This window comes from Octodon degus, unplaced genomic scaffold, assembly GCF_000260255.1.
Source record: "Octodon degus isolate 3935 unplaced genomic scaffold, OctDeg1.0 scaffold00068, whole genome shotgun sequence".
Lineage (NCBI taxonomy): Eukaryota > Metazoa > Chordata > Mammalia > Rodentia > Octodontidae > Octodon > Octodon degus.
Window position 1 is genome coordinate 1,052,283 of NW_004524644.1, and position 20,138 is coordinate 1,072,420.

The 20,138-nt window shown below is 36.3% G+C and overlaps 2 protein-coding genes and 1 pseudogene across 3 annotated transcripts in view; 1 reads left to right on the forward strand and 2 right to left on the reverse strand.

Annotated features, from left to right (window-relative positions):
* Positions 1-389: 389 nt before the first annotated feature.
* Dus4l (dihydrouridine synthase 4 like) lies at positions 390-12,522 on the reverse strand. Of its 2 annotated transcripts, none has more exons than XM_004634983.2 (7): positions 12,353-12,522; positions 9,276-9,410; positions 5,473-5,594; positions 4,427-4,544; positions 3,172-3,294; positions 2,005-2,231; positions 390-1,198 (listed from the first exon to the last, which is right to left on the reverse strand). In XM_004634983.2, the coding sequence occupies exons 2-7, from the start codon at positions 9,389-9,391 to the stop codon at positions 951-953; spliced, it is 954 nt and encodes a 317-aa protein (XP_004635040.1). In that variant the 5' UTR covers positions 9,392-9,410; positions 12,353-12,522; the 3' UTR covers positions 390-950. The 2 variants fall into 2 exon arrangements, with proteins under 2 accessions (XP_004635040.1, XP_023575282.1); XM_023719514.1 differs by having other exon boundaries at positions 12,342-12,522.
* Positions 6,639-8,191, reverse strand: LOC111817731 (annotated as a pseudogene).
* Positions 12,093-20,138, forward strand: part of Cog5 (component of oligomeric golgi complex 5) — a 359,771-nt gene continuing 351,725 nt past the window's right edge. Inside the window, 4 exon segments of the mRNA XM_023719494.1 lie at positions 12,093-12,151; positions 12,198-12,378; positions 12,410-12,552; positions 12,554-12,684. Coding sequence (XP_023575262.1) covers positions 12,093-12,151; positions 12,198-12,378; positions 12,410-12,552; positions 12,554-12,684 — 514 coding nt within the window.

Below are 20,138 nucleotides of genomic sequence, written 5' to 3' on the forward strand. Positions count from 1 at the left end.
ACCCTGTCTCAAACAAAACAAAACAGAACATGGGGTCTCAATGACCTTTATCCTTTTAGGTACAGGTATGTTTATCAAACTCTGAAATCTAAATATCTAAAAAGATTAAAATAGATTGTTTAATGCTAGTTTCATGCAATCTGAGTTTTTAACTATATATATAATATATATTATATATATATATTATATATATATATATATATCTCACACCTAGTTAAATCAGTACTTGTAAGTCTGATTTTCCAATTTCAATTTTTGATGTAAACTTTGAGTACAATTCTATTCTGAATGTATTTTCATTTTATGTGGATATTGGCATTTGTCCCACCACTTCCCTTCATTTTTATTAAAAACATACTTCTTGTTAACACAGTGAGTCATACTTAGTATTAAAATAAATTTTATTTAAAAGTGTTAAAAACATGACTTCCTTTAGTAAAGGAAAAAAATAACCCCACTGCCTCCACCCCCTAATACATGACAAGATCCCGAGTAGAGTTTGATGTTTAGGTATGATGACCAGGATGTTTGAGCCACTTGGGTTTTTGAGAAAAGTTTATTTTTTTGGTGGTGATGAGGATAGAATCCAGGACCACCTTCATGCCAGCCAAGTTCTATCACTGAGCTGCCCCCTAAGCTCCTGGATGCTTCTTTAATATTCTAAGTTTCTGAGTCCACCTGATTCACTGAAGCAGAGTCTGAAGATACACTCCAGGTCTTACTTTCAAATAATGCTCAGAGGGGACTGGGGATATATAGCTCAGTGGCACAGTACTTGCCTGACAAACTCAGATCCTGCGTTTGATTCCTGGTATCCCACCCCCATGCTCCCGGGGTTTATTTTTATATTAAACCTTGAGACCACTGATTTAAAGTAAAAACTAAGATGTGATCTCATATGATTTCATTGTAGGTACAAAGTATATATTAAAACAACTTGGAAAGTCCAGTCAAATGCCGTAATGGTCTGTAAGGTAATCTAAAACTGCTGATGTGCTTGACAGAGCATTAAATATTCTTTTTTCCTGCTTTGAAGTTATTTTTTCCATCATATACATTAAATGTTGATGGAAACACATAAAAGGTGTTCCAAGTTCGAGAGCGATGTCAACCCAGTCCCAGATACATTTCAATGGGGTTTCCTCATATCCAGCAAACATAGCTGGGTTTGCCAAAAGTCCTCTTGCAACCATCACACCTATAAATTAAAGCACAGTACATACATCCATACATTAAGAATCCATGGTGATTAGCTCAAAATCAATGAAACAAATATTAAATTAATATTACTTATATTACAAAGTTTTACAATGTTCTTATTACATTACTGATATTTAAATCAATAAAATGATTTATTTTGGTGCCTTTTGTTGATCAAGAAAGTTTAAATGTACTTACACATTTTTTTTTTTTTTTTTTTTGCGGAACTGGGGATTGAATTCAGGCCTTTGCGCTTGCCAGGGAAGCACTTATTCCACTGAGCCATCTCCCCAGCCCCTCATTTTTTTAATTTTTAAAGAACTTCCACATTAAACAATTAGTCTTCAGTTTTTCTTTAAGGTAAATCCAGATTATCATAAATTGGGATGCTTACACTGTTTATATGCATTCTCCATCTAGCCATAGTTACCATCTAGCTTAGCTGACATGCAATTTCAGAAAACAAAATTATGTAGCAGTTCTGAGGTACCTTTAGTTAACCAACTTTTTATTAACTTGTTTCTATAGCAGGTGTTTTATTTCATTAATAGGCTATCTGGAAGATTCCTAACTGGGCACAGATATGATGGTACTAGAAAAATGGAGTTGATTTACCCCAGCTAATAATCCATTGATTTCCAGTAGAAGAGTTAATAGTATTTTAATAAATACCTTACATTTAATCATTCTGCTGGTAAAATATGGCTTAGCATTAAAGAAAAATAATGAAAATCAAATTAACATTATTCCCCTACTTTAATTTTTCTAATTAAAATATAAAAAATCCAAGTACTTATTGCTTACCATCTGTCCCAGTAATCTGCCACACATTTTCTGCCTCTTTTAAGCTTCTGATGTCTCCATTAGCAATCACAGGTATAGACATGTTTTCCTTTATTATTTTAATGGCATCATAGTGGACTGGCTGATGTCTTTCTTCAACAGTTCTTCCATGGACTGTAATCCAGTTAACGCCTGTTGCTTCAGCCTTTCGACAAAAGTCTACAGTTCGTGTAAGGTCATCATGGATCCTGTTATTTCAAAATTACATGTATTTGTTCATAGTATACACATCTTAATGCCAAAATTTTAAATAACTAAAATGGTATTCCATCCTTTATATTACTCAGCTAGCTTTGCTATATCATACTATTATTTCATGCCACTATCAGTAAGGTTTTGTTTAGAGATCATTTTCCACGGACGAATTCAAAGTTATCACTCTTGGCAACAATAGCCAGACAAGTAAGTTTTATGTTACCTAGTGTGTCTCCCTTTGGACTGATAAATGAAACAATCATGAAATTACTGTCACAGATGAACTGGCAGATGCTATCTTAATTACTGATGTGCATGTCCCAACCCCTAAGAACATATGTCATCTCTTCAACCTGTCACTATAACACAGATTCCTTTTTGTTAAATTGTAGTGCCACTGTATATTTCTTATTATTTCTTTTCTTTCTTTGCATCTTTCCATCAACCCAAGGCCTTCACAATGAGCTATATGCACAGCCCTTTTGTAATTTTTACTAAGATAGGGTCTTACTACCTAACCTAGACTGGGCTTAATTTTTCTACTTTAGCCTCCCAGACTGCTGGGATTACAGGTGCCCCTGGCTGTCCTTCGCCTGTACCTACTGTCATTCCTTTTTTCTACTGTTGGTACTGGGAATGTAATTAAAAAACTGAGAATTCAGTGAGATCTTTTAATAAAGGGATAATTTAATTTTGTTAAAAAAATGGGAAGTTATTCAGGATTTTAAATAAAAATTAGGCCATATATTTGTTTACTCAATATTTTGTCTCAACAGTTCATATATCAGCTGTTTGTTTAGAACAGACACATCCACATCATTACACAAAAGAGAAACACTTCTATTTCCTAAGAAATGAATTACAGATTCATTAAATTCATAGTTTAAATCTTATTAATAGATTATAGATGAATAGATTACATGTTATCTTTACCTTATTTTAATAGAAACTGAAAATCTGGGGTTTTCCACTTGATTTCTTACTTGTTTCACCATATCTTGAACAAGCTCTGGCTTATTTATTAAGCAAGCTCCATAACCTTCTGCCATTGCCCACCTGTATAAAGCAGACACAACAGATGAATTATAAATAGCAGACAAAGAAAAAATTCTAAAAACACTGAAGTATAGTTGTACCTTTGTATTTCTCTACCTAGTGATCTGAAATGAAGCAGATTTTTAAAATTAATAGGTCAACATTTCTAAGTGCACCATCATGTTCCCAGATAAAAAAAATACAGGGAATAGTTTCCACTGGCAAGTGAGAATATTAAATTAGAATTCACTCAACTGAAACAGATTTAAGTATTTGTAATTAACTGCAATTATTTCAGATTTTTAAAATTCCAAATTTGATGTTTATTGTGTGTAACAAGAAGTTTTATTAGTCTTGATAGAGTGATATTTTTGGCTTACAGCATTCCAATACTACTAAACAGCTTATTTAACTCTCCTAATGAGTACTCAAATATGTGTAATCTGATGTGGATTATGCTGTACTTAGAACCTTGATTTCATTCTTTGGACATAAGTTTGAATTGAAAGATAACATAGTATAGTACAGATATTATTGTTCCATTATGTCCATCCTTCTAAACTCAAACAAATACCAAAATTACGGGACAGAAAACAAAGATGATTGTAATAAGGTTTTCTTGTAAGGTACATTAATTAGGAGAAAACACATGGCATTTCCTAAATCACAGTATCAGTTTCTACAGCAACAATAAATACATTGTAGGGATGGTCATACATTAGATTAGAATCATTAGATTATTACATAATTTTTTATGGGTGAGGTTGCAAGAAGATCCACACAAAAAATGCTAGTGTTGAAGGGGTACAATACTTGTTAAGGGTCTGTATACCACATCATCCATCAGAAAAGACCTCTGAAGTTATTCCTTTTTTTTTGAGGGAAGATCTCACTTTTAGTCTTGAACTTGCCATCTTCTTGCCTCAGTCTTTGAGTGCTGGGATTCCAGGCATGGGCTACCATACCTGACATGAAATTACATTACAAAACAATCTTTCATTATACTTTCCCCTTCTTTCCAGTTTAGAACCCTGGTGCTTTAACTCTATGTCTTTACTTTTTAATTTTTGGAAAACCAGAAAGATATTTTACCATGTTCACATAGTTTTTTCTTAATCTTTTTGAAAATTCTTCCAACTTCTTTGAGCTTTACCTCTGAGGGCAACCACAGTTAATGTCTATTCCATCTGCATAAGGGCACACTATTTGAGCAGCATCAGATAAAAGTCTTGCATCAGTAGCAGCAAACTGAACAATCAGTGGGCAATCACCTGATAAAACCAATAACTGAACATTAAAATCTACACAAAAAACACACAAATATATACCCCCTTACAGAGATACCAAGCTCTAATGTTTATATACAACAAAGTACCAATATATACTTTTGGCGTAAGTAGCATTTGTTCAATTAAGATAACATTAAAGTATTAAAAATATTAAAAGTATTTACACTAAGTAAAAAATCAAACAGTACAGAATTTGATAAAACCTAAAATGTTCTCAGTCTCTTTAACAAACAGACCCTCTAGCGGAAGGTGGGAATTAATTTATTGTACTCCAGGGTGATTTGATGCATACTTGTTCAATGTAAATGAATGCAGTAATTTTATATAAACTGTTATGCTTACTGTTTTTCTTTCCTTGATGGGCCTGGGAGTTGCATCACGTTTTTTCAGTGGCAAACTCCACAGTATGGAGGGGCTATCCACTATTTATACACTGCTTTTCATTTGTAGTCTTGCAAGTAATGCTTCTTTAGTAAGGATACTCTGGCATACATGCTTTTGTGAATACAGTTATATGGTATCTTCCTAGAAGTGAACACCTGGACAGACATTTTTTAACCAATACAGATCAATATGAATGAAAATACTTGTATCCTCACAACTTATCCTATGAAATGTAGATATTTTTATTGTATTTGTGAGTTCTTTCATATTTTTTGCACAATTTTCTATTTATAATCTTGTCATTTTTTCATTTGTAATTTGAAAGGCTAACCTTATGCTTATATAGCTTACTGTTTATAATGAGCTTATAAAGTACCCAGTATGATATTTACATACCATGTGTAAGAAACAAACGATTATAAAATCTTTGAATTATTGTCTCTGATTAGATAGAATGGTTGAGTTCATTAAAAAAAGTGTTTGTTTTTAAGTTTTACCAAGTCAGCAAACTATGGGCTTCACATACCTTGGTTAGTGGTAAATTCACTGTCTCTGGCTTTTGTAGATCTGACAAAATCAGTAGCAACTATCATCGGCGTATAACACAGATCACAACAGTATCTTCTCACAAGTGTTCTAAAAGCCAACCTATGAACATATAAAACTTTACTTATGCATAGATGTTACCATAATCATATGTATTTATAAGTTTAGTTAATTATTAAACATTTATTAGAGTTCAGCTTATGGGAAGATGGAGTAGATACACTTTTTGTTATTCTTGCTTAGTATAAGCAAAAAACTATCATACCTAAAAATATGAAGGGTGCAGGATAGTGATGCTGCAACCTTCGAAATTAAAGGTGGTCATATCTGTTTTTTTCCTCCTTCCAATATGCTACAGTTGGGGGTTGAAGAAGTTGGACTCTAGAGTCATCAGTGGGTGCAGACAAAATCAGCCCAACAGAAGTCTTGCTAATCCACTAGCAACAGAATTTTAGAGATCATATATATTACACTGAATGTAATAACACTACTGAACTGTACACTTAAAATGATTAAGAATATTATGCCATGTATATTTTCTAGAAAAGTAAAAATTTTAATAAAAACAATATTTAGAAGTTGGCAAAACAAGGGAAGAAATATACACAGATAATAAGCATATGTAAAGATACTCATCATTAGGCATATAAGAAACACAAATTAAAACAATGAATGGTTTTAAAACTTCAGACCTATTAAAAAATGGTTAAAACACAAACAGTACCAGCATCAAAAGCTGGTGATGAAGAGAAACTAGATCCCTTACATGTTATTAGGTGGAAGTATAAATTGGTATTGCCACTCTAGCAGTCTGACAGTTTATAAAAATCAATATTCAACTACTTAGTGACCTAGCAATTGCATGCGTATGTGTTTATCTGAGATATATATTTACATAAAAACCTGTATATTTCACTGTCTTTCTGTATGGGAGCAGCTATAAATCCTGCCATTGGAGGAAGTGTTTACTGAGACCAGACAAATATACCAGGCAAGTGGCAATACTAGGACTGAATTCCAGGTCATAATTCCAAACCTAGGAGTTTGAAGACTGCATATGATCAGCGATTTTATAGTACTTTATTTAAAAAAATCTATTATTGACCTAATAATAGTACTAACCTTAGCGCTACCTACTAAAGTAATGAGCTGTGAAATTAATTTCCTAGTATTGCTTTGAAAATATACTCTTAGGCTGTTAAAAGAAATTTCAACTCCATCCAAATGTATTATTTAACTGGGATTCTGTAATCATCATCTAAGGTTTGACTGTCATTCTTGTTCATCTGATTCCAAACAATTGAATGTTTCTCAACTCTGGCTAAGGACAATGTTTTTTCCTACTCTGTACAAAGATCAGTCAAAACAGTGTTGGTGAAATCAATCATAACAGCACTAACTCTCCCTCCTGTTGACAAAGATCCTTGTTGACCATAAGCTCTGCATTTTTTAACAGCTTTTGTACCACTGCTGCTTTCTTGTTTCCTTCAGCGCGTTAACCTAGAAACCATGTAAGTAGGAAGCAGGGAAATTTCCAATTCCATAGTTCAGGTAAAGTTTCAAAATGCACCAAGTACCTGCCCCACCCCTCTTATGTGAATGGCACAAAGTGGGGTTGATTTCTGCATACTGCAGATCATTATATTCTATAAAAAGTGGTACGATTTAGTAAAAAACTGGTTTACACATGAGTTTCTCTTCACTATCTTTGGAAACAACACCAAGCCAGACTTACATCAGCTATAACCTTAAGGTCATCAACTTCACAACCAGTTGATTTCAAATGATCTAGTAAGTCAAGGTTCTGAAGTAAAGTCTCTAGGAAGTAGTACTGGTAGTATCTTTACTATATCCTCATAGATAACTTGAATATTGTATTTCTGGTTGGTAGAAATTGGAACAGGAACTGCCTCTGCTACAAATGTAAAAATCTGTTCACAGTGTTCATTAGCTTGACTTTCTTTTACCAAATCAATTCCGTTCCCTAAGTGCTTGTTTTATGATTTCTATTGCAGCCAGGGACATATCTAAAAGCCTGAGGCTGAAGGTAAGATTCAATACTAGCTATAAAGAGGAGAGCTATATTCATTATTGCTACACCATTCAGCATAGCAGACAGTCAACAAAGGAAACATGCCTAATTTGGAGGTCCCTTTGGTCCTGGGAATGTTTGTAGGGAACTCATCAGGGATATCACTTCCACAAGACATTACATTTTAGTTGAGGAAAACTTGGGTCATCAAGTTTGTACATCTGGGCTGGTGAGATAGTTCAGTGGTTTAAGCACTTGTTTGGCAAGCATAGGACCTGGGTTCTATCCCTGTACCACATGCCTTGCCACCATGCCAGCAACAGAAACCAGGTGTGGTGGTGCATGCCTATTGTCCCAGTACTGGGGAGGCTAAGACAGGAGGATTACTACAAGTCCGAGGTGCATAGCAAGACCCTCTACCAAATAAATAAATGATTACAAAACATTTATACATCTTATTTTTTTTTTTAAAGTTTATTTATTTATTTAGAGTGTGTGTGTGTGTGTGTGTGGCCAGCTCAGCCCACCAGGGGGCGGGGCTGGCTGGCATGTAGTGCTGGGGGATTGAACCGCGGTCCCTGTGCTTTGCTAAACTTGTTCTAAGTAGATGCTTTAGACCACTGAGCCATCTCACCAGCCCCTCATTTATACATCTTAGTATCAGCATATTCAAGCTTGACTGTAAGATGGATTTTACAACTGTGGTTTTTTCATGATGAACTATACTTAATTAAATATGACTTATATATTCTTATCTTTATGTAAAAGTGGTATCAATTTGGTAAGGTTCAAAGTGGTGAGATCGATGGCTGACACTGATAAAAGATCCACAAGGTGCTGTACATGGTTCCAGGGTAAATCCTGAGGGGATTTGACTGACCTTGTCAGATAGCAAAAGTTACATTTTGAATTATGTAGGTCTTGCTTTAACTTGGTCTTAACCATTCAGCAGAAAACCGTAACCACAAGGCATAAAAGTAAAGCTACATTAATATGTTAAGCTGTAAAAGACTCAAGTGAACAACTTCAGACAATTACCAATTGTGCTGATAAACCAGTACTATTATGGACTATTGGGCTATATTGGATTATTTTGCTGAATTCAAGTACCTACAATCTTTGATCCAGCATCAAATATGAAAAAGTCCTTTAAAGATTTCTCCAAATATATCTTCTCTAACAACAATGGAACACCCATCTCTGACAAAACAAAAAAGGGAGATATAAATAAAGGACTTTTTTGGTCTGTGAATATATATATATATATATATATATACACACACACATCATAGTTAGGATAGATATATAGCTACTGTCTCTTAGTTCATTGAGAGGAAAGGTTTGTACTAATAATGTTTAGACAAGATATCATGTCTCCACCTTATCCTTAGAATAACTACTAAGAAGACAATGATATGCAATGTATTAATTATTGCAACTGTCATACAAACCTGTCTTGAAACTGTTTCATTGTTATTTTATCTTTTTTCTCATTAAAATGAAAAAAGAAATAGATAATACAACCATTATTAAATAGCTATCCCTGTTTTGAAAAGATGTAACATATGTATTGTTGTATGTTACCCTGTTTCTGTCATGTTTTTCTACTTGTTTTTGCTTTTGTTTTCACTCTTCAAATTAAAATAAAAAAATTTTTTAAAACCCAAGTGGTGAGACTCCCCTATGATAATATAAAAAGTCAGAGCATGAAAGGGACATGACACACTGTTCGTTCACTTAATTACACTTACTTTGAATATCGAACCATTGGGGCACAGATTTTTACCAGTTGTCCAGAATGGAACATTTCTATTGGATCTTTTTTTCTTTCTTGACATATTGTGGTTTGTATGGAGTCACTCTTCATGAATACAGATGTTTCAAATCTGAAAGATAATCAGTTTGCATGGAAAAAGGTACTTTTATTTCATTACACAAATTCTCAACATTCTTATCAATTTCAAATGCCAATAATATTTATTTTTAATCAGCGTTGTGAGCCTGGAAGTTGTTTCAGCTTCTTTTCCTATTACAAATAGGATACAATAAAATTCTGCCTTCATTTGTGAAAAACAACACAAGAGAGTTGTGGAAAAAAATGTAAACTTTTTTTGCTAGTGTGTCATGTTATGATTTTTTGTATTTTAAGCTTTTTCCATTTTGTTTGGCATTGACAAACCAATAAATGTGATTTGAATTATTTTCTATCCAATAGTGGGAATGACTGGGACTTTAGAATATCTTGGTTTATTCAGGAAAGTTAAATGGCATTAATAGAACAACTCTAGTAGAGTATTTTGATATTTTTATTATAACTCTTTGTGAATCACAAGGCAAATGAATATTTTAAAAAAATTAAACATAGTATTGCCATGAAAATTTCAATTACAACCATAATTGAACATTAAATCACTTTTGTTCCATGAATTATAAGTGATGAAATTATGTAGTTCCTAAATAGTATTACCATGAAAATTTCAATTACAATCATAATTGAACAGTAAACCACTTTTGTCCCATGAAATATGTGAAATTATGTAGCTTCTAAGTATATTTTCTATACTTCACTTAAAATGTCATTTCAGAAAAATAATTTGATCATTTCAGTATTTGCTGCTTGTGATATTCCAACTTCTGCTTTTCATATTCTAATCTTTGGTCTTAGTAACTTATAACTAATTTTACACAGTTTAATTACTCAAAATTGGAAGTCTTTAACCATAGGTAACAAATGAAAACTAAAACATGATCAAGGCACGTAAAGATGCCAAAACTTGTAAAAAAAAAAAAATCCTCACAAGTACTAACACTTAAGTAACAGAAAAAAAAAAGACTGCAAAGGATATTGGGAAAAGTGACTTTTGGAGCTGAGAGAAATAACCCTGAAGAGTAATATTCAAAAACTAAGAGGTCAGAGTACTACATAAGAGGGAATGTCTTGAATATCACAGAAAACTAAAGACTAAAAAGTGTTCAGTGGCAAGTTCACTTTAGTGACTTCACTTTTACTCTTGCAATTACAGTAAAAGCAGGAAGGTTTCTCTCCATATATATGTACTGAATAATTGAGTAGCTTTCAATCTTCATTGTACATTAGTTATCAGGGAGCTTTTAAGACTCAAGATGCTGGGCAGGCCTGATAGCTCAATGGACTGAAGTGCCTGCTTAGGCAGAGCGCTGCAGCCAGGGTTCCAGCCCTGGCGTGTTGTGCTGGGCCTTCCCGTGGTGTGCGCTGAGGGGCGACTGAGACTGGGTGTGCTGGCGGGTGCCTGTAATCCCAGCTCTTGGGAGGCGAAGAGCAAGAGAATCGATATGAGTCCGAAGTGTGTAGTGAAACCCTGTAGACCCTGTCCTAAACACAGAAAGAATAAAAAAACCCAAAATCAAGATGACCAAGTCATAGCCCAGGTAAATTACATTTGATTCTCTGACCTTATTCAGATGCAGGAATCAGTATTAAATGTTTTCCATCTGATTTGAGTATGCAGTCAAACTTGAAAATCCTGAACTAAGTACAAATACTCCATTGTACCGGGCATAAAGATTTGTTGAAATGTCCTGTGTTTGAAAAATTCATGCTGGTATGTATAGTAGAGGGTCAAAACTTTTAATTGTATGAATATTATGTGCTCTTCTAAAATCTTCCAGGGTAAAAAAGAAAAGCTAAGGAAGAAAAAAAAAAAAAAAACAAAAAAACAAAACCACCACATGCCATAATTCATAGACTATGGTATTCACCACTAATAATAATCACAAACAAAATTAGTTTTGCATATTTTGGATAATGAAAAGTGTGAGTCATAGAGTACACAACCCTTGATGTAGGTAGCTGAGTTAGAAAAATTATAGACAGAGCTAGGCCCTCAAAAGGTGCCAGTGAAGAAGACAAGATACATTGCAACTGTGGTCCAGACCTCAAGACAAAAGATCAAATACATACCTCCCTAAAGATAAACATTAGGGACTGATATTATAGGTATCTACTACCTTGGGAAAGCTAGGAAGGGCCTGGGAGATGGCTCAGTAGACTAAGCGCTCCCCTGGCAAGAGCAAAGGCCTGAGTTCAATCCCCAGTTCCGCCAAAAAAAAAAAGCAAAAAGCAAGCCAGGAAGAGTCACTAACCTAATGCCTAAAAGGAAGAGCCCCACTTTCATACCCAGGCCGGCTTGCTACCTGACTGTTTCCCCATTTGATACAGATTTAATCAATTTTACCTGCGATTATACTTGCAATCTTACTGGTTTTGCAGTTTTGTCTCACCTCACGTCTACCTAGCGAGTTTCTACGCTTCCCACCTTGGGCCCGCCTCACCTCGTGGATGTGCTCTATAAAAGCCCTAGAAAGGCAGGATCCTGGGCAACCCACTGGGGTCTCCTTCTGTCCCTCTCTCAGACAGACGCTTTCTTTTCCTGAATACATTCTGTTCTTAACTTTCATTGTTGCTAAAATTCATTTTTCGGTTTTAAAGAATGCGAACCCATCCCAGGCATCTTTCAGGTTGGGAGTTTCATTCCCTGTTATCATTGGCAATTCATGGGTCCTCCTCTCAGCTGGATCCTGTTCACATCATGGCTGAAAACCCCCAGGAGAGCCCTTGCCCTCCAGTTGTTACCAATATTCAATGCGTGTGAGTTTATTTAGTACTTTGGCCTTTAGCAACTTTTCCTCCTAAGCCTCTCCGCCAGCGTTTACTACCTATTGCCAATCAAGCGGGCGATAGATAAAGCTGTGAAGCAAGCAAGCGCCCAGACACCTCTGATCTCCCGCGTGCCCCGCGCCTACGGAGCCTTGCTTCTGAGCTACGCGCCCGGCCTGACCTGGCGCCCACCTCCTCCTCCCCGGCGCCGGGGCACGGTTTGGTGGCTTGGTCCTCCTCGCGAGTTAGGGTCCTAGCACCCCGTCCGCAGGGCCTGCGGTCTCCGACACCCCCGAGGCCAGGCGCTGGCGCAGGGCGAGTTCCCTGGGGCTAGCGGGGCTGGCGTACTCGCCCATCGGCGGGCGCTGCGATTCTGCGTCATGACCTGGGCGGGGCCTCCGCTGACGCCATCAGCTCGGCACCTGCCAACATGGAAGGTGGTGACGGCGGCGTCGCCGTGGCGGGCCTGGGGGCTCCGGGTTCTGGAGGGGCCGCAGCGACAGTGCGGGCGCTTCTGCAGGACGGTAAGGAGTCGGGGTCTTGCCAGGCCGTGGGGCTGGGAGGACAGTCCTTTACCGTGCCTGGGTCACTGTGGGGGACTCTACCCGTCGCTGTGCAGAAAGTTTATCGGTCTCGAAGTGACCACTCCCCTCCGACGGCCCCGGGGCTGCGGGGTGCTGCTTTAAACGTGGTCCTGGCGACTCCCCTCCACTTCCGGCGTCCGACATTTAGTCTGTGGTGGCTCCCCATATCAGCGCTGTCCCTCTCGAGACCCCGGCTTCCCTAAAGTTCCAGGACCCCGCGCCCGGTGTCCCGCGTGGGCAGCTGCCGCAGTTCGGGACGGAAGGGCGAAGTATTGGAGCTCCGTGGAAGTGTGAGACAGAACGGATGGCAGACACTTTTCGAAAGAGGGGCTTTGAGTTGGAAGCTCCTCCGTTAGGTTCTGCTGTACAGGTGTTCCCTGTGGCGGTTTTTTTTTTTTTTTTCTTTTCTTTTCTTTTTCTTTTTTATAAACACTAGGCGGTCATCCACAAGGAGACATAGGGGAGAGTTTAGAATATTTGTTCAGGTTGGGATTTCCATTTGTGTCAAACCCAGTTAGATCTATTGAGAGTTTTGAAGAGAAAAGTGAATTCAATTGGATTAATCCATTTAATATGTCCTGGATGTTTTATTCAGAGAAAAGTTCATATTTCTAAGGATAAACGTAAGGACTTTCTCACTTTTTGATATTTCTGTAATGGAACTTACACTGTACCTTGTATGAAAATCATTTGTATAGTTGGCTTAATCCCTTGTGTGTTAGAGGAAATGTATTTTTTTTTTTTGAGTGTTACTAGTTGTATTTTGCATATAGTAAATGCAGAATAAATACATTTAAAGTTGAACATCGGGGCTGGGGAGATAGCTCAGCAGTCTAAGTGCCAAGCACAAAGACTGGAGTTTGATCCCTGGTACTGCATGCCCTGCTGGCCCTGAAACTGGCGCTTGCCGCCATGAGTTGGAGCTGTGTAAGGAGACCCTGTATCCAATAAATGAATGAATGAATGGATGAATGTAACGAACACCTCTACAAGAAATACACACATTTATAGACCAAAATGGGTTAAAAGTCACTGAAATAAAGTTGTAAATGATTTTTCCTGTTGTCTTTTACTGCTTCACTTGCCTTTTTTGTGATGATTTATATACTTCTGTTAAAACTTATCTAAAATAGATTTTGTTGGATTTTTTTTTTTGTTTTTTGTTTTTTTTCGGAATCGGGGATTGAACTCTGGCCCTTGCTAGGGAAGTGCGTGTTCCACTGAGCAATCTCCCTTTATGCATCTTTGTATCTTAATTAAAATACACTTTAACCAAGTTTTGAACTCTCGATATGAATTCATATTCCTTTTTTTTTGGGTAACCGGGGATTGAACTCAGGCCCTTGCACTTGCCAGGGAAGGGCTTATTCCACTGAGCCATCTCCCCGGCCCTGCATTTTCCACTTTGAAGTAGCTTACCATCTAGTAGAGGAAATATTCTTATAGAGTTAGAAAGACACTGTCATGCAGGAGTAGGAGGATTGTGTATAAAGTAAAAGGATTAATGCAGAAGACAATAACTGGGTCTTGGTAGTTGTTTGTTGAGTATAGTACCAGGAAAGCCTTTTTAGTAGAATATTCTGTCTGTCTGTCTCATTATTTCTGTGTGGGATGGCTATTGATTTATTTTTAAAAGAATACAAAATGATACAAAACATACAAAATTTCATTGAACATACAAGAATTTGACAGTGGTTGTATTGAGTAATGTTACCTTCAGATTATTTGTTACCAGATAAACACTTGCAAAATTTGCAAAAAAAAAAAAAAAATTATAAAAAATTTAAAAGAGGGCCAGTGAGATAGCTCAGTGGACTAAGCGCCTGCTTAGACAAGTGGAATGACTGCGGTGTGATCCCTGGTACCACGTGCTGTGCCGGCCCAGCAGCTAGGTGTGGTGAGCCGGGGACTGACTCGGGGAGTAGTAGTGCATGCCTGTAATCCCAGTGCTGGGGAAGCAGAAAACAGATTCACTACGAGTCAGAGCTGTGTAGTGAGACCCTGTAAATTACATATTTTTAAAAAAATGAAATAAAAATTTAAGGGTTAACTGCTCCTTTCAGTAAACCAGCAGAAATTGACAGTACAATTATTCAAAGTATATTGCGTATATAGATAAATATATTTTTTCCTTTTGTCCTTTTACTGATGCCAGCTATTCCTTCCCATTGAGTAGATTCATTCCCTTTTACAGTATGTATTGTACCTTTCAGATTTTATTTACTTTTTCCGGTTCTCACACTAGTGAGACAATGCGATGTTTGCACATGCAGGTCTGATTTATTCCACCTATGAGTATGGTCTGTAGTTGCATCCATTTACCTATAAAAGCCTCAAATTTATCTTTTTTTATAGCTGAATAATACTCCATTGTATAAAACTACCACATCTTTTTTTTCCATTCCTCAGTCTGTAGGCATTGGGGTTGTTTCCAAGATTTAACTGTGACAAATTATGCTGCTGTAAACATGGATGCACACATATTACTGTGTTATGCTGTTTTCAGTTCTTCTGGAAAAATACCCAGGAGGGGAATAGCTGGCTTGAATGGGACCTCCAACCCTAGCTTTTTGAGGAATCTCCACACTTGATTTCCATAATGGTTGTACCAGCGTGCATTCCCAACAGTAGAAAAGGGTTCTTTCCCCCCCCACAGTTTCTCCAGCATTTGTTATTGTTTGACTTCTTAATGTTAGCCATTCTTTTTGGTGTAGGATGGAATCTTAATGATGTTTTAATTTACATCTCTTGAATGACCAATGATGTTGAACATTTTTTCATATATTTATTTTCCATTTGTATTTGTGAAGTATATATTCATCTCAGATGCCCATTTTTGGGTTGGTCTTTGACTTTTTGAGGTCTGATTTTTTAAAAAATATGTTCTAGATAGTCCTTTGTCAGAGAGATAGTTGGCTATGCTTTTGTCCCAATTCACAGGTTTTCTTTTTTACTCTGTTGGTGATTTCTTTGACATGCAGAAACTTTTCAAAAGCAAGAGATCCCAGTTGTTGATTCTTTGAAGTATTTCGTGTACAATTTGGTTTTTGTTCATGAACTCTACCTATCCCTATGTCTTTTAAGATTTCTACCTACTTTCTCCTCCCAAAGATTTAGTGTTTTAATATTTAAAATCTTTGATCCATTTTGACTGTAGTTTAGTGCATGGTGATAGGCATGGGTCTGATTTTAGCTTTCGGAGTGTAGAAAGCCAAGTTTTAAACACCATTTATTAAAGAGGCCATCTTTCTTCCAGTGAACATCTTTGGCCCCTTTATCAAAGAAAAGGTGGCTGAATGTGTTTGTAGTTATGTCTGCATCTTCTAATCTGTTCCATTGATTCTCAGGTCTGTTTTTTGGTAGTACCATGCTGATTTTTTTTTTTTTTTTTTTTATCTGAATGCCCTGAGGGGTGGTTTGGCTGGCTGGAGTGTTGTGGGGATCGAACTACAGCAACCTGAGACTGACAGCTTTGTGGAAGCAGCCACTTAAACAACTGAGCTAAGGCCAGGCCCCCCACCATGCTGATTTTATCACAGTAGCTTTGTAGTATATCTAGTCAGAGATTGTGATGCCTCCTGCCTTTCCCTTGTTACCTATGATTGCTTTTGCTATTCTGGGTCTCTTCTGGTTCAACATGGATTTTAGAAATTTTTTTTCTAGCTCTATGAGGTATGCTAATGGTATTTTAATTGGGATTCCATTGAATCTATATAACAATTTGGTAGTATGGCCATTTTCATAATGTTGGTTCATTCTATCCCGAAGCAAGGAATATTTTTCCATTAAAATCCTCTTTAATCTTTTTTTAAGAGTACTAGAATTTTCACTGTATAAATCTTTTACTTCCTTTGTGAGATTGATTCCTAAGTATTTCTTTTTTTGGGAGGTGTTATTGTCAAAAAGGCATGGTTTCCCTAATTTCTCAATGCGTTTGTTGTTTGTGTGTAGAAATGCTATTGATTTTTGAATTTGTATACTGCTACACTACTGAATTTGGTTTTTAAATCTGTGAGTCTCTTGGTGGAGTTTTGGGGTTTTCTGTGTAGAGTATCATGTCATCTGCTAATAATAATACTTTTACTTCCTCCTTTCCAATTACTATTCCTTTTATTTCTCTCTTGTCTAATTGATCTGGCTAATGTTTCCAGAATTACATTGAGTGGTGACAGTGGGCATCTTTGTCTTGTTCGTATCTTGATTTTCAGTGAAAGCCTTAAATTTTTGTTCATTTAGTATGGTGTTGGCTGTTGGCTTGTCATAGATGGATTTTATCAGGTTAAGGTAAAGACTATTCCAACTTTCTATAGGGTTTTTATCATGAATCATGAATCAGTGTTTGGACTTTGTCAAAAGCTTTTTTTATATCTACTGAGATGATCATGTGATTTTTGTCTTTGGCTGTGTTGATGTGGTATATTACATTTATGGATTTGTGGATATTGAACTATTCCTCCATTCCAGGGATGAATCCCATTTGGTTGTGATGTATAATCTTGATAATTTGTTGCATTGTTTGCTAGTATTTTATTGAGGATTTTTATGCGTATATATATTCATTAGGGAGACTGGTCTGTAGTTCTCTTTTTTGGTGATGTCTTTCTGATACCAAAATAGCAGAGTAATACTTGCCTTTAGGAATGAGTTTGGGAGTATTGCTTCCCTTTCAGTTTCATTGAAGAGTTTGAGAAGAGTTGGCATTAAATCTTCTCTAAATTTCTTATAGGATTCAGCTGTGAATCCAACAGGACCTGGGCTTTTCTTTGTTGGTAGGTTTTTGGTTGTACTTCTCAATTTCATTTGCTAATATTGGGTTATTCACAATTTTTATATCTTGATTCAGCTTTGATAGTTCATATATTTCGAGAAATCTTAGCATTTCTTCCATGGTTTTCATTCCATGAGAGTAAAGAGTTTGGAAATAGGTACTGATGATCTTCTGAATTTCTATAGGGTCTGTAGTGATTACACCCTTTTTATTCTTTATTGCACGGATTTTAATTTTTTTTCATTTTTTTGATAAGGTTGATTAGGGGTTTATCCATTTTATTTATTCTTTGAAAGAACCACCGCTTTGGTGATTGATTTGGTTTTTTGTGGTACCAGAGATCTAACTCTAGATGTTGCACTTGCCAGGCAGGTGCAGAACCAATTCTTAGATTCATTAATTCTTTGTATTGTTTTGTTTGTCTCCATTGCATTTATTTCTGCTCTGATCTTTATAATTTCCCGCCTTCTTTCAGGTTTGGGTTTGACTTGCTCTTCTTTTTCTAGGAGCTTGAGGTGTAGCATAAGATTATTTATTTGAGCTTGATCTGTTTTCCTGATGTGAAAATTTATAAATTTCTCTCTTAAGGCAGCTTTCATTGCATTCCACAGGTTCTGGTGAGTTGTATCTGCATTTTTACTTTATTTTAGATATTGTTTACTTTCATCTGTGATCTCGTGATTGTTCAGGAGAGTGTTAGTTTCCATGTGTTTATGAAATTTTTGCTGTTTCTTTTGTTAATAATTTCCAATTTCATTGTACTATACCCAGGCAGTATGCATGGGATGATTTCAATTCTTTGTATTTACTTAGGTGTGTCCTATATGCTATTTTTATTCAATTTTTTTTTTAAATTTATTTGGTACAGGATCTCTCTACACAGCTCAGACTCATAGTGGTCCTCCTGTCTGAGCCTCCAGAGCATTGGGATTACAGGCGAGTGCCACCATGTCTGGTTTCAGTGGTGGACATAGTGTGCCCCCAGGGCAGGACTGGCCTTGTGCTTGCCAGGCAGGCACTTAGACCACTGATCTATCTCCCCTGCCCTCTGTATGTTACTTTATAGTCTGTTGTGGAGAATAGCCCTTATACAGCTGATAAGAATGTGTATTCTGACGGTGTTGGGTGGAACACTTTGTAAAGGTCTACTAAGTCTATTTCTTCACAAGTTTGGTTTAGTTTTATTTTTTCCTTGCTGATTTTTTGCTTAGCAGATCTCTCTCTTTGTGTTAATGTCCACCACTACAATTGTGTTATTGCTCATTTGATTTTTCATATCAGTTAAAGTTTGTATGAACTAATTGGGTGAATCTATTTTTTAAAAATTTTATTTTAAAAATTATTTATTTGTTACACTGTCTTGCTGTGCAGCACAGACTCATAGTGATCCTGCTGTCTGAGCCTTCCCAGTGCTAGGATTATAGGCATGTGCCACCATTCCTGGAGTTCTGGGACCAGCGTGGCATGTGATACTGGTGATCGAACCTGGGTCCTTGTGCTTGCCAGGCAGGTGCTTAGACCCCTGAGCTATCTCCCTAGCCCAGGTGCATCTATATTTATAATTTCTATCTTTTCCCCTTGATATGTTCCCCTAACAAATATGTAGTGATTTTCTTTATCTCTTTTGCTCATTTTTCGTTTGAAGTTTACATTGTCTACAAATAGAATAGTGACCCTTGTTTTTTGGGGAGTTCCTGTTACATGGAGTATTGTTTTCCACCCTTTGACATTCAGTCTATTAATTTCTTTTTGAGTTAAATGTGTTGCTTCATCCTCTCTGTCAGTCTGCTTTTAATTGGTGGATTGAGGCCATGTACATTGATGGTTTTAAGTGATACACATTGGCTTATCTTTCTCATGTTATTTTCCTACTACAGGATCTCTACTTTTTCCCTCTGTTGAATTGCTTTCTCTTCTTGGTTGTTCTTTTCTGTTGTTCTTGAAGTTACGGTTGTTTTTGTCTCTTTCTAAAATATCTGTCAGTACTCTTTGTAGCATTGACTTGTTGGTCATGAATTTTTTCAGTTCTTTGTCATGGAAATATCTTATCTCTCCATTAAATTTGATAGATGGTTTTGCAGGGTGCATCAATCTGGGCTTAGAAGTTGTTTTCTTTTAGGACCTGAAATATCTTGCTCCAAGTTCTCTTGATTTAATGGTCTGTGTTGAGAAATCTACTGTGATTCTGATGGGATTTCCATTATAGGTGATCTGTTTCTTCTCTCTAACAGCTTTTAATATTCTGTTCTTTTGCTGAATGTCTGGATCATATTTTTTTTCTTTTTTTGCCATAATTTTATTGATAAACAAATAGCAATGAGACAGTTTCAAATCAAATCGGTAGGACAGTTTCAATAATTAACACACGGCATACATTCTTCTTAGTGGTTAATTGCTGTACAAGATGCGGACTTGATATTCTATTTACAAATACCATTAGAAAAAATCATTCTATTCATTAAGAGAATGTAAATATATATCTATCTTAACCACTTTGAATATACAGATACAAAATGGACATTAATCTGTATCCCCTTTTTTTGTTAAGTTCCATTATTTGAATATTATAGGTGTGTAAACTCAGCAAAATATTCTAAAAGAGTCCAGTAGCCCATAATAGTATTGG

What these genes read in the sequence shown, in the direction of transcription:
- Dus4l (XM_004634983.2), bottom strand. Translation starts at nt 9,391, where the DNA reads ATGAAGAGTGACTCCATACAAACCACAATATGTCAAGAAAGAAAAAAA. An exon ending in TGAATTTACCACTAACCAAG is followed by an intron (nt 4,545 to 5,472) that starts GTATGTGAAGCC and finishes TGGTTTTATCAG; the next exon opens with GTGATTGCCCACTGATTGTT. An exon ending in AACTGTGGTTGCCCTCAGAG is followed by an intron (nt 3,295 to 4,426) that starts GTAAAGCTCAAA and finishes TGCTTTATACAG; the next exon opens with GTGGGCAATGGCAGAAGGTT.